We start from the raw sequence: 12,830 nt of genomic DNA on the forward strand, positions 1-12,830 counted from the left end.
TTTAGGTTACGCGTCAGCGCCTTCCTAAACAATATCATACTGTCTTCCTTCCAAGTGACCCCATCTGCACCGAACGCTGCATGTAATGCCAGCACATCCAGTAGCCTATCATTATGACAGCGTTTGGTTTGTCGCGTCGCGTCACTGGCGACATAGGTGAGTAGATTGCGTGATAATAAATAAATGCATTGCACTCACCTAAACACATCAAAAGACTGCCTATCACATATCAAATGTTGCGTTTTAATGAAGATAGTTATATGCTTTGAATAAACTCCACGAACCCTTGACATGGTGCTGCTGAGGGGCTGAGGTCATTTAATATGATATTAGCCGGTGGGTTTCCTCTTGTACTGGAACTGATTCTCAGTGCATTTTGATTCTTTCATGACGTCTCAACCAGATGCATGTTCTCATGAATAGTGAGAATAACCTCTAGTAGAATGTGTGCTATTACACTGGGCTAATAACTTAGTCATGTCTAAAGACGGTACTGAAACACAAGACCAGGCATGCGTTACATCATGTTAAAATGCATTATATTCTTTAAAAGTGTACACATCAGTCAATGAATAGACTATATCTGCGGTAGCTTATAATATAGATATTAACTGTACTCAAAATAATTTATGAAAAACGTCTGCTTGCAATGTGCACTATGAATGACGTTAATTGTATGAATATATTAGGCCTATAATGCAACAAATAAATTGTATGCTAAATCTACAGGCTTCATAGAAAGTGTTACCAAATCTCCTTCTTCTTCAGCGTCAGTTCAAGTTTGATCAATATCGCCCTGCTGGTCCAATCGGAGGAGCCGCTCGCACTCACTCTGAATGTGATGCTCTCAGTCGCCTCGACCATCTTCAGCACCAGTCTCTCTCTCTCTCTCTCTCTCTCTCTCTCTCTCTCTCTCTCTCTCTCTCTCTCTCTCTCTCTCAGTCTGTCTCTCTCCTCACATGCAGAAGAATTGTTCTCCATGAGTCGCTCCGCTTCACTCACGGCTGGATTTCTGCGTTTATGATTCTCCTCAAACAGTTCGTTTTCTAAGGCTTGGTTTTTGAGGCAGGAGAGAAAATGGCTCAACGCGCGCTGCTTTTTTTATTATGGCTATTCGGCACATCTCTCGCTGGCTTCCCCAATCAAATCAATATCGGTGAGTCCGTCCGGATATGCTTGACTTCTTTGGCTTTGTATGTCGATGTCTGGTTTCGATGCATATGCATGTTTAAGTGATATGAAGACGGTATTATTGCCCGCGGTATTAACTGCACTAATGCAATCTAAGGAATCAGTGCCAGTTATACCAAACAGAATAGTCATAAATAATAAAACGACTATGATTATATCTATGCAAAAAAAAAAAAAAAAAAAAAAAATGTCTAGGTTTTCCGCTCTGCATGCATGTCAGCTATCAGTCGATTTTCATAAACTTAAGAGAAAGTTCCTTCCTACGAATGGAGGCGAATCGAATTGAGTCCGTGTATAAACAATGTTGGACCACATTCATAAATGTGTCTAAATTTATGTGATGCTAAAACCAGGTGTTTTATGTTCATACAGTCTTTATAAGCATGAAATCTGTGCATCATCTCTGAATCACTGCTGTTTGGTCTTCCTAAAGGTGGGCTCTTCATGCGTTCTACCGTGCAAGAACACAGCGCTTTCAGATTCGCTGTGCAGCTCTACAACACCAATCAGAACACGACTGAGAAACCCTTCCATCTCAATTACAACGTAGATAACCTGGAGTCCTCCAACAGTTTCTCTGTCACTCATGCATGTGAGTACTATGAGCTTTTACCTCGATGCTGCTTCATATTACTGACTGAATGAGACTGAGGAATGATTGCTGGAAATCTGTGCAAACATTTCTATGAACTGCGATAATCATCATCTTTATCCATCAGTAACAAACCAGTCACTACTTTGATAGATTTCAGCTTAATTCAGGATTACAACAAGTGGAGAAACACTGAAGTGGGCTATTCTGCAGTGATGAGTTTCTATTACCCCATATATTATCCCATAATCTTGTAATGATCCGGTTACTGCTTTCAGTTGTGCACCACCTATTAACATCAAGCCTCATTGTGGACTTCAGATGAAATTTATTGGTATTAAATAGATTGATATTAATGATAATAATATAACTAACAGTAGCACAAATCATAAAGAAAGCACAAAATATGAGTAAAAAAAAAAAATAAATAAATATATAAAAATACAAGGAAAGCTTAGATATAGCTGAATTTAGAAGCCAGAGAACCATAACACAAAGAGATGTGTTTTCAGATGGGTTTTGAGTTCGGACAGGGTAGAGAGGTCACAGAGGGACTGGGAGAGAATTTCCTAGTTTCGGGCTTTTTTCTAAGCATAATTTTTTCTTCTCTGGAAAACTTCTGATATTTATCAGAATTCTTGCTTTTGAAAATGTTTTTTCCCCCTCAGTCTTTGTGGTTGGCTTTAGTGTCTTGCTTGCTTAGTACGACAAGTCGTTTTGTATTTCTGCTTTGAGGTATTTGTGATTAAATCCCTTTGTAATTATGACAGTTCTTCTGCGGCACCCATGCTTGTCCAGTCTGATTTGCAAGTGAAAGTGTTGCAATAAGAGGGTGAGCATTCAGTGATAGAAGTGCTTTGTGGGCACAGTCTGTCGGTATTTCTGAGTCAAAATCACTTTGAATTCAAAAGCAAGTTCCCTTGGAAACACAGAATAACCCCAGCACTGTAGAGGTACAGGTAGGTGTGAGAAAGATAGCATAAATGATTACACAACCTGAGTTTGTCATGGAATTATTGAACACAAACAAAATATTTAGTTTTTAGGAACTGAATATTACCTACTAGGTTTTGTACACTCACTGTTCATCTGTACACTCACTGGTCTTTTTTTTTTTTCTTAAAGAGTGGTCAACCAGTATTGCTATTTAGAGAGGACAATGGTGAATAGATATAAACAAAATTATCCACTGGGAAGGCTGATGTTTGTTTTTTTTTTTTTTTTTTTTTTTTTTTGAAATTACAAATTTTTATAAGACCAAAAAGGAGGATGGTTTGTACGATTCAGTGAAGCTAGGGTAACAACTGAAAAATAATCCCAAACCTGTAAGAAACTCTTCCAGTAAGGTTAAATATTTGCCCCCTTATTTTAATTTTCTGTGGCATTTTTAGGTCAGTTTTTGTAAATGTATGCAAACTCTTTCATGTAAAAAAAAAAAAAAAAAAAATTATAACTAACTTGGCATTGCTGAAGTAGCACAGAAGCAGTATATGAAGTGGCATTTAGATGTATTTACATATACTGTTTAATGCAACTTGGCGATGCCATGAGTGCATTTATATTGTGATTACAATTGTATAAATAATTTTAAATATAAAAGATAGTGACCATAGAAATATGAAATGTTGTAAGAGAAAATACACTAAATGAGATTGTAAAATGCCAGTAGGTTTAAATGAGTGAGGTCTAAATGAGTGAGTCACTGATACATTCATTCAACTGATTCATTCAAAACAGCTAATTCATTCAGGATAAAAGCATATGTGTGTGATTGTATTTAAATTAATTATTTTATTAACTATGTACCATTGGATAAAGTATAAATTAGTGATGATTTTAAAAGGCCACTCTGAGGTGAAAAAAAAAGACCATTTCTATTAATTCGGTTCCATTAAATTTAGAAATATCATATATATTATCAGATTTATCAACCAGGCCAATATATACACAAACCATTTTCTAGGATTTTTGTTAACAGGCAAGCCCTATAGATGTCAGATAAACCAATAGTACACTCGTCATTGCTTCACAGTAATATACATTATTATATAAGCATATTAAGTATGTTGCAGTAGCTTTCTTTTGCTATCTGATATCTGACCGTGACGTCCAGCAAGCCCTCAGAACTGAATATTTTCACTTATTTTGTACATTCAGTGAAGCTCTCCACCAGTTGCTTTACTCATTCACACACTTTTGTGCTGATCTGATCCTCAGCACCCGTGTGGATTTGTAAACCTCTCTCTGACCTCTGCAGTGCCATCTCATTAACAAACAGACCTCATATTGCTTCACTGCACTGACTGTCACTGAAAAAAAAAAAAAAAAAAAACCTACACACAGGCAGCCAATCAAACTGGAAGTGTCAAGGTGGGGGGTGGGATTGTGGTAAAGGAGGCGCAGATCTCCATGTTATGTTGAGCGCCGATCACATACTAATGAGGTGTCTGCACTTATAAGAGCATATGTGTTAAGAAAATGATTGAATAAATAATAGATACATTGTTCTAGCAACAGTACATGTCCCTGCATTGAAGAGCACATGGCTGGGGGAGAAGGAAGCTGGATTTTAGCAATCCACATAAACGAAGGGGCGCAGCAGTCCTGACAGCCTCCTTACAACGCATTGAGAAAATGACTCAAGACTGTCTATAACATCTGATTCATTATCACTTTTTAATGCCAGTGTCATTTTTAAACATGGTACAAGCTGTTAGCTGGCATGATGATCTTACATTAAACAGGGTATCGACAAAAATAAAAATTATATATATATATATATATATATATATATATATATATATATATATATATATATATATATATATATTAAATTCAGTTCAATTCAATTAAAAATAAGTTGGTATTTCATTTTATCTATTTGGAATTTAATGGGTGTTGAAAATGGACATTTGATACCAGAATGGAGCCAGTGTCAGTGTGAATGTGATAAAATAATGCTTATTAAACTTTGACTATTGGTTAACAATATTTATTTGTTAATTTGTTAACATTAATATTAAACAATTTTTGATTACACATTTTAAGTTCTAAAAAATGGTAGCCTGTGACCATTACCTTAAATGCCTACACTACATGGTCAAAAGTTTGGGAATCATACATTTTTTTGTGTGTTTGAAAGTCTCTTCCGCTTATCAAGGATGCATTTGTTTGATCAAAAATACAGTAAAAAAATAATAAAATTAAATTAAATTTAAAAAAAATTTAAACTATGTGAATATATTGTAAAATGTAATTTATTCATGTGATGCAAAGCCGAATTTGCAGCATTATTTCTCCAGTCTTCATCCTTCAGAAATAATTCTAATATGCTGCTTTGCTGCTCAAGAATCATTTCTGGTTGTTGTTAATGTTGAAAACAGTAGTGCTGCTTCATATTTTTGTGGAAACCATGATATACTACCATTCAAAAGTTTGGGGTATAAGAATAAAAAAAAAAATTCAAAGAAATTATGTTCTTTTGAACTTTCCATTCATCAAAGAATTCTAAAAAAATAAACTGTATCACAGTTTTCAACTCAAATATGAAACAGCACAGATGTTTTCAACATTGATAATAATCAGAAATGTTTATTGATCAGCAAATCATCGTGGTGCTGAAAATTCAGCATTGCATCACTGGAATAATTTTTACAATATGTTTACATAGAAAATTATTTTATCATAGAAAGTTCTTATTAATTGTAATAATATTTCAAATTTTTACTGTGTTTTTGTTCAAATAAATGTAGCCTTGGTGAGCAGAAGAGACTTTCAAAGACAAAAAAATATCAGTTATCTCAAATTATGGTGCAGCACAACATCTTACATTTACACAGACCTTTCAAATAATTTTATGTAGGCAATGTTATGAAAGTTCTTGTGAACAGTCGACCTATTGGTTAATCACAGATTTTATTGGTTAAAGATAATTAGCTTCATACAAAAGCACACGCCCTGTAGCTAAGTGTAGTAATTCTATTCTTGTAAATGTCAGCACTCTTAATTTCATGTATCCATGACAACATTTCATATTGAATATTTTATTTTTTTATTTTTTTATGTTCCTGCATACACTGAGAACCCATAAAAAAAGCTACAGTAAAGAAGTATTTTCCATTACTCCTCAAACGTGATGGCTACACTTTTCATTTTGCATTTCAAAAGATCTGAAAGATCTGAAGCTTGCTGGATAAAATCTTCAAACTGTTGTGGTGCCTAGTGTGTTTAGACGATGGCATGTGCTAAAGCCATTACAGTTATTTCTAAGTGCTTTCCTTTTACCCGTGTGGCATTAAAAGTCTGAGATTTGTTTAACAGCAAAAATGCAGAAAGGATATTGGATTAGTGCAATTACAACAAGATTCATTTTCCAAATACTTTCAGGCCCTTATAAGTATGAGCAGTAGTAATAGTGATGCTTGCAGTAACTAATTATCAGTGTAAATTCATTGGCTTATACCTTAACATAAAGATTTGTTGTACACAGTATATTCACCATCTATCACAGAATAAGGAACAATGTATTCTCCTCAAAAACTGCCTTACCTTTTAGCATGCATAATAGGTTCCTAGTATAATTTCTTGGTTCACCTGTCTTTAATGTGATACTGGATTGGAAATATGTGTAATAAAGATTCCAAGTGAGATCTAAAGCTTTATGAATAGCAAATCTGTGTAACATTTCTTTAAACTCCATGAAACATGTTTCGCCTTGCTTTTCATGCTGGTTGCTCTATATAAAATCAGTGCATATTAATTTAATTTTGTCACATGGGAGTAGATGTCTTTTAAGGTGAATCTATTTAAGGAAAGTGATGTTCCTTCAAGGCTGAAGCAGCGTCACATGTCTCTCCCTGTAAACCTTCATTAAGAACAGAGCCCAGCAGCCCACATTCACACAGCAGGCCTGAGACGCAAACAAAGTCATTTGTTCTTTCCTAGTTACTAGCTTGTGTTCAAGGAAACAAGACCCTAGCCGTGCCTTTCTTCCAAAGATCTGACTATTTGGTGGATCAAATGTCAGCCCGAAGAGCATCAGTTTACTGTATATTCACTTGGACAGTCAACAGGGAAGAGGAATGTTTGGGAAGAAGTGCCCTTGCAAGTTGTTTATAGTTATTGTCTATTTGATATGAGTACCACAATGGCATTGAAAAGCTAAGAAAATGAATGCATGTTTCGCTTCTTACAATCATAAACGTTTTTTTTTTTTTTGTTCAACTGTTTTGCTGTCAGGTTATCAATCAATAATTTAGGTAATTGCTGTTTACAAAGTGACAATGAAGCAAACCAATGTTTATGAATGACTGAGCAAAGTAATGAGACCGCTTCTCAAATTGTTCTAGTTGATTGTATTTTGAGATTACATTTTTGGCTGTACAGTTGTTTTTTGTTTCTAATGATGTTGGAGTTATGTAGTCTGGGGACATTTTGATGAGGTTTCTGTGATGGGTCACGGATCACCCCAAAACCAAAAGAAAGGAAATCATTTTACATAAAATATATATTATGTTACATAGAAAGTATATTTTGGTTTGGGGACCATTAATATTTTGACATTATGCCAGTTATTTGCTATTTGCATTTGCTTCTCAATTTCGCATAATCATTTTTCCTTCTTATTCATCTTATGTGTCATCATAAATATAGTACAAGAAATACTACTTATATAGCTGTATAATTATATGTATAAAGTTTTTAAATTTCTACATGTATAACTTTACAAAAGCTTTAAACTTTATAAATGTAGAAGTTACATACTGTTAAATGTTAAATGTATAAAAAAAATACAAATGCACGATTGTGTGTGTTTGTGTGTATACACACACACTATACTGTATTATTGGATTTTGTAGTGAAACCTGAACATTTCTTGACAGGTTTTGTGAGATTCCCCCTGACATCTGAAATGGATCGCCAGGGAAAGAGGCAGGCAGTCAATGTTTTCTTGCATCTTATTTAGTCTTTCATTTTTACAATTTAATAATGACAAATTTTGCTCCTATCAAAAGCTATCGAAGAACAGAAGAATATGCGTTTGAATGAGCGCTGTAATGGTGATGTAGAACTGCTTGTACACCAAAGACAGCTCTGTCAAAACTGTCTGCCACACAAGCACAATGAAATGGCCATCCGCTGCAAAATGTTCTGGCAGAAATGCAGGGCTCACCAAAATAATAGAATAAATAGACTCAAAATGACATTTCACCTCTACTGCCTATTGACTGAGACAGATTTCTGAGTCACTGAAGTATGTTGAGCACAACAAAGTACAGCGATTGCTAGAGCCCAGGATAAGGGCCGTATTTGCCATAGGGAATCAGCTGTGATGTGTACTGTGAAGACAGTATGCGCAATATGGCAACTTAGACGGCAAAGCAAACAGCACATTTAAGCATGTTTTGTTTACATTAATTCAGTACCCAAGTACATTCTGCATTCTGTCACTCCTCACAGAATGAGATATGACTCTTCCAAGACAGCATACATTAAATCTGGGAGAGCAGGACATCTTTATATTTGCAGAACACAGCATATTTGAGATTTTAACATACTGCACTTAATAGAGCACATCTGTTGCGATTGCAAATATTTACATTCTATCTCAGTCTCCTTGAGAAGATTTTATCTTTTCGTGTTTTGTCCAGTCACAAGTCTGTGTTTGTTTCTCCACGGTGAAGGTAATCCTGCATTTGTTTGCCGCCAAATCGAGTCTTAAGCAAATCTCAGTTTTGCAGTGAAACTTTGGAAAAAATGAACTTTTGAACACTTTGCTTTGTTTTGTGCTACTCATGGCGGATGTAACTGCCAAGACGCATGGATTTTCCTTCCAGCGTGCTGATTTGTGTTTGGGATGGGGTTTCGCTTCTGTTGCTCATTATAGTTCTTTCGTGTGCCGCTTTTGGGTTTCGACTGTGGTTTTCTTTACCAATCTCTGGAGTGTGTTAAGCACAAAGAATTTTAAACAATGCTTTTACAAAGTAGATAAAACCAGATATTTACCCTCCGAAATGAGGAAATTGCCTGTGATGTTTGTGAGAATTTAAAACAAACTGAATGCTATTTCACTGAGATTTCGATTTCTTATTGTGTGCCAAGGCTTGTTAACAGCTGAACTGCCTCGGATAGTTTCTGCAAATCTCATTCAGCTTGAAATTACAAATGTACCTAAATCATGAGGTGGAATCCATTCTCTTGATTGGAATATGAAACACATTGTCCTACCAATGCTTATAAAATTGCTATTCTCTGATGGGATCAATATAGCCAAATTGGAATCAAACTGCTGTGCATTGTTTTGCCTTGTGCTTCTCTAAGCAAATAAGCACAGGGTCCCTGAGATTGAAGTTTTATGAGATGTGCATTTGCTGTTTCACAAAAAAAAAAAAAAAAAAAATGCTTTTGCTTGTCACGTCAAGTCAAGTCAAGTCAAGTCACTTTATTGTCACATCACCACAGCACATGTGCCTTGGTGAGTGAAATTCTTGGGAGCGTGCACCAGAAATTGCAGAAACAGTTAACATATAACCATACAGACTTCAACAGGTGAAAATATGCAATATGCACATACATATAGTCAGTACACACAGCGTACTATTGGACATACTTACAGTTAGCACTACACATTTTACGCAATATGTACATACATACAGTTAGCACTACACATTATACACTATACACAGAATGTACACATTCTACATTATGTAGACATATATACGCATGAAAATATGCTAAGTGTACGTGGGCTGGATACAGAAATGTTATGGATGTGCATTGGATGGAATCCAGTGGTAGCAGGTAGATTATTGTGTTAAATAGTTCGGTGTTGAACTGTCAAAGTTAAAGTGCAGTGTGTGGCATACCATATTGTGGAGTATGCTGTAGGGTGTATTAGTTCAGAGCTGTTCATAAGTCGGATAGCCTGAGGGAAAAAGCTATCCCTCAGTCGGCTAGTGCGGGATCGGATGCTGCGGAGACGTCTTCCTGAGGGCAGCAGAGAGAGCAGTCTGTGGGAAGGATGGCTGGAGTCACTGATGATCCTCCGGGATTTTCTTATACACCGCCTGGTGTAGATGTCCTGGAGGGAGGGAAGCTCACCTCCAACAATGTGACTGGCAGTTCGCACGACCCTTTTCAGAGCTTTGCGGTTGCCAGCGGTGCTGTTTCCAAACCAGGCAGTGATGCAGCCCGTCAGGATGCTCTCTATAGTGCAGGTGTAGAACGATCTGAGGATGCTGGGGCTCATTCCAAACTTCCTCAGCCGTCTCAGGAAGAAGAGGCGTTGATGTGCCTTCTTCAGCACTGCATCAGTGTGTGTAGACCAGGTGAGATCCTCACTGATGTTAACACCGAGGAACTTGAAGCTGCTTACCCGCTCCACAGGTGTCTTGTCGATGGTGATGGGGGTGTGTTCTCTGCTCTGTCTCCTGAAATCCACCACCAGCTCCTTGGTCTTGTCGATGTTGAGTGAGAGGTGGTTGTCCTGACACCATTTAGTCAGGGTGCTCACCTCCTCTCTGTAGGCCGTCTCATCGTTGTCGGTGATCAGGCCTATCACCGTTGTGTCATCAGCGAATTTGATGATGACGTTGGAGCTGTGTGTGGCTGTACAGTCATGTGTGTACAGGGAGTACAGGAGCGGGCTGAGGACACACGCCCTGAGGAGCACCAGTGTTGAGGGTCAGCGGGGATGAAGTGTTGTTGCCCATTCTGACCACCTGGCTTCTGCCTGTTAGGAAGTCCAGGATCCAGCTGCACAGAGATCTGTTTAGTCCCAGAGACTGGAGCTTCGCAACAAGTGTGGTAGGCACTATGGTGTTAAATGCTGAGCTGTAGTCCACAAACAGCATTCTCACATAGGTGTTCTTATTTTCCAGGTGGGAGAGAGCAGTGTGTAGAGTGAAAGCAATAGCATCGTCTGTAGAACGGTTGCTACGATATGCAAATTGTAGCGGATCCAGTGAGGCAGGCAGCACAGAGCAGATGTAGTCTCTGACGAGTCTCTCAAAACACTTACTGAAGATGGGTGTGAGAGCAACAGGCCTCCAGTCATTCAAGCATGTGATTTTATTTTTCTTTGGTATGGGCACAATGGTGGATTTTTTGAAGCACGAGGGAACCACAGAGAGAGAGAGGGAGAGATTGAAAATGTATGTAAAAACACCGGCTAGCTGGAATGCGCATGCTCGGAGCACACGGCCTGGGATGCCATCAGGACCCGCAGCCTTGCGGATATTCACCCGTCGGAAGGATCGGGTTACATCCGCGACAGAGACGGAGAGTGCACTCACCTCTTCTGCAGCAGCAGCAGCTACTTCTGATAAGACAGAGCAAATGGCCTCAAGTACGTTTGACCGTGTCAAAGTCCATTAGAATTTTGTTTAGTCAATTATCCCGTTATCTCAATTATCAAGTTATTATAACTTGTTGTATTTTGCAGGGAAAAAGAGGCGTTTTTGTTGCTTAAGTTAAAGTTACTAAAGCTGTAGTGTATTAAAATATTCTTATCCCATCTTAAAGTCAGAATGAAATCAAAACTGACCCAATAGAATGAGTCATCTTTGCATATATTTTCACATAATCAAAATGTCTTAACCTGTCATAACTCTACTGATGTTTTCAAAGCCGTAGTCATTCGCATTCAGACCTGCTTCTATTCCTGCATGCAACACTTATTCCAATTAACAAAATTATGAAATAAAATAAAATAAAGTAACATCCTACTTTTTTTCTGGTTAGAGGTATTTAACATTGTGACAATACATTTGGCTGCAACTTACATTTCATGTTACAACTATAGGTATTTCCATAAAACTGTAAACACTGTGGTTCTGTGTGTGCATCCAGTGCCATGAGTTTGATGTAGGACTATATGTGTGGCCAACCAGTCACAGAATGAGATTGTGTTTAGGATCCTATCTGAAAATAGTTTAGTTTGAAAACTTGGTAGCACGTTGAACTTGGGAACACATATGCACTATTGTTTTCCCTCAATAAACTCCTAATTATTGCTTATTGATAGTAAGTAAGACAGTTACTGTAGGTAACACTTTAGTATAGGGACCAATTCTCACTATAAAAGAGTTGCTTATTAGCATGCCTATTATTAACATATTGGCTGTTTATTAGTACTTACAATGCACATATTCTACATCCCTAATCCTAACCAACACCTAAACTTAACAGCTACCTTACTTACTATTAATAAGCAGCAAATTAGAAGTTAACCGAGGCAAAAGTCATAGTTAATGGTTTGTTAGTGAGAAATGAACCTTACAATAAAGTATGACCATCAGTTATTGTAGTAGTTATATTTAGGTATTGGGTAGGATCTAGAATACGGTCGTGCAGAATATAGCATTCGTATGTCTCTTATAAATACAACGAGTATGGTAGTAGCATGCATGCTAACAAGTAATGGTGAATAGTATTCCCTAATCTTAAGTGTTACAAATAGTTTGAATTTAATTGATTCACAAAAATTCAGCTTCAGTACTCTGTGACTTTAATTTCAGAACATTAGTCTTTCAAAGTTTATTCTTTCTCCCAACATTACTGTGACTTACAGAGTTGCACGTTAAAGTAATTTTGAAGCCGCTCTGTTAAATTAATTAGTGACACTAGCTAAACAATATTTGAGCGTGCTAATCCTCCAGGCAAGGCTTTGAATGTTCCATACATTTTCTTGCCCAAGACTAAGACAGATGTGCTACTTTGAAGTACGGTTGACAAGAGGTGAAAGGGGAGGGGACGGTGGTAGCTCCCTAATTACTTCTGTTTTCCCATTATGCCATTCAAGGCTTGAAGTCGCAGGTATAGTACATTTAGACGAGCAGTTCAAAGGCAAAGAAGCAACATGAAAAGACTGTGGGTGCAGCGTTTCTTTTCTGATGGCCACAGCTGAATTAAAGCTGAGTGTGTCTTCCTCCTAGCAACACGAACAGTGAGACCGCTGCACTTTTTTGTTCTCTTCATGAGCTTACTTTTCTTGATTTTTGTTAAAGAACAAATTTGCATTCCTAAGCCCTTTAATCTCATGTCTCCG

General features: G+C 37.2%; 1 protein-coding gene across 1 annotated transcript in view; it reads left to right on the forward strand.

Annotated features, from left to right (window-relative positions):
• Window positions 1-921: 921 nt before the first annotated feature.
• Window positions 922-12,830, forward strand: part of LOC109102015 (glutamate receptor 3-like) — a 118,241-nt gene continuing 106,332 nt past the window's right edge. The window contains 2 exon segments of the mRNA XM_042737827.1: window positions 922-1,156; window positions 1,625-1,783. Coding sequence (XP_042593761.1) covers window positions 1,078-1,156; window positions 1,625-1,783 — 238 coding nt within the window. The 5' untranslated portion in view covers window positions 922-1,077.

This window comes from Cyprinus carpio, chromosome B14, assembly GCF_018340385.1.
Source record: "Cyprinus carpio isolate SPL01 chromosome B14, ASM1834038v1, whole genome shotgun sequence".
Taxonomy (NCBI): Eukaryota; Metazoa; Chordata; class Actinopteri; order Cypriniformes; family Cyprinidae; genus Cyprinus; species Cyprinus carpio.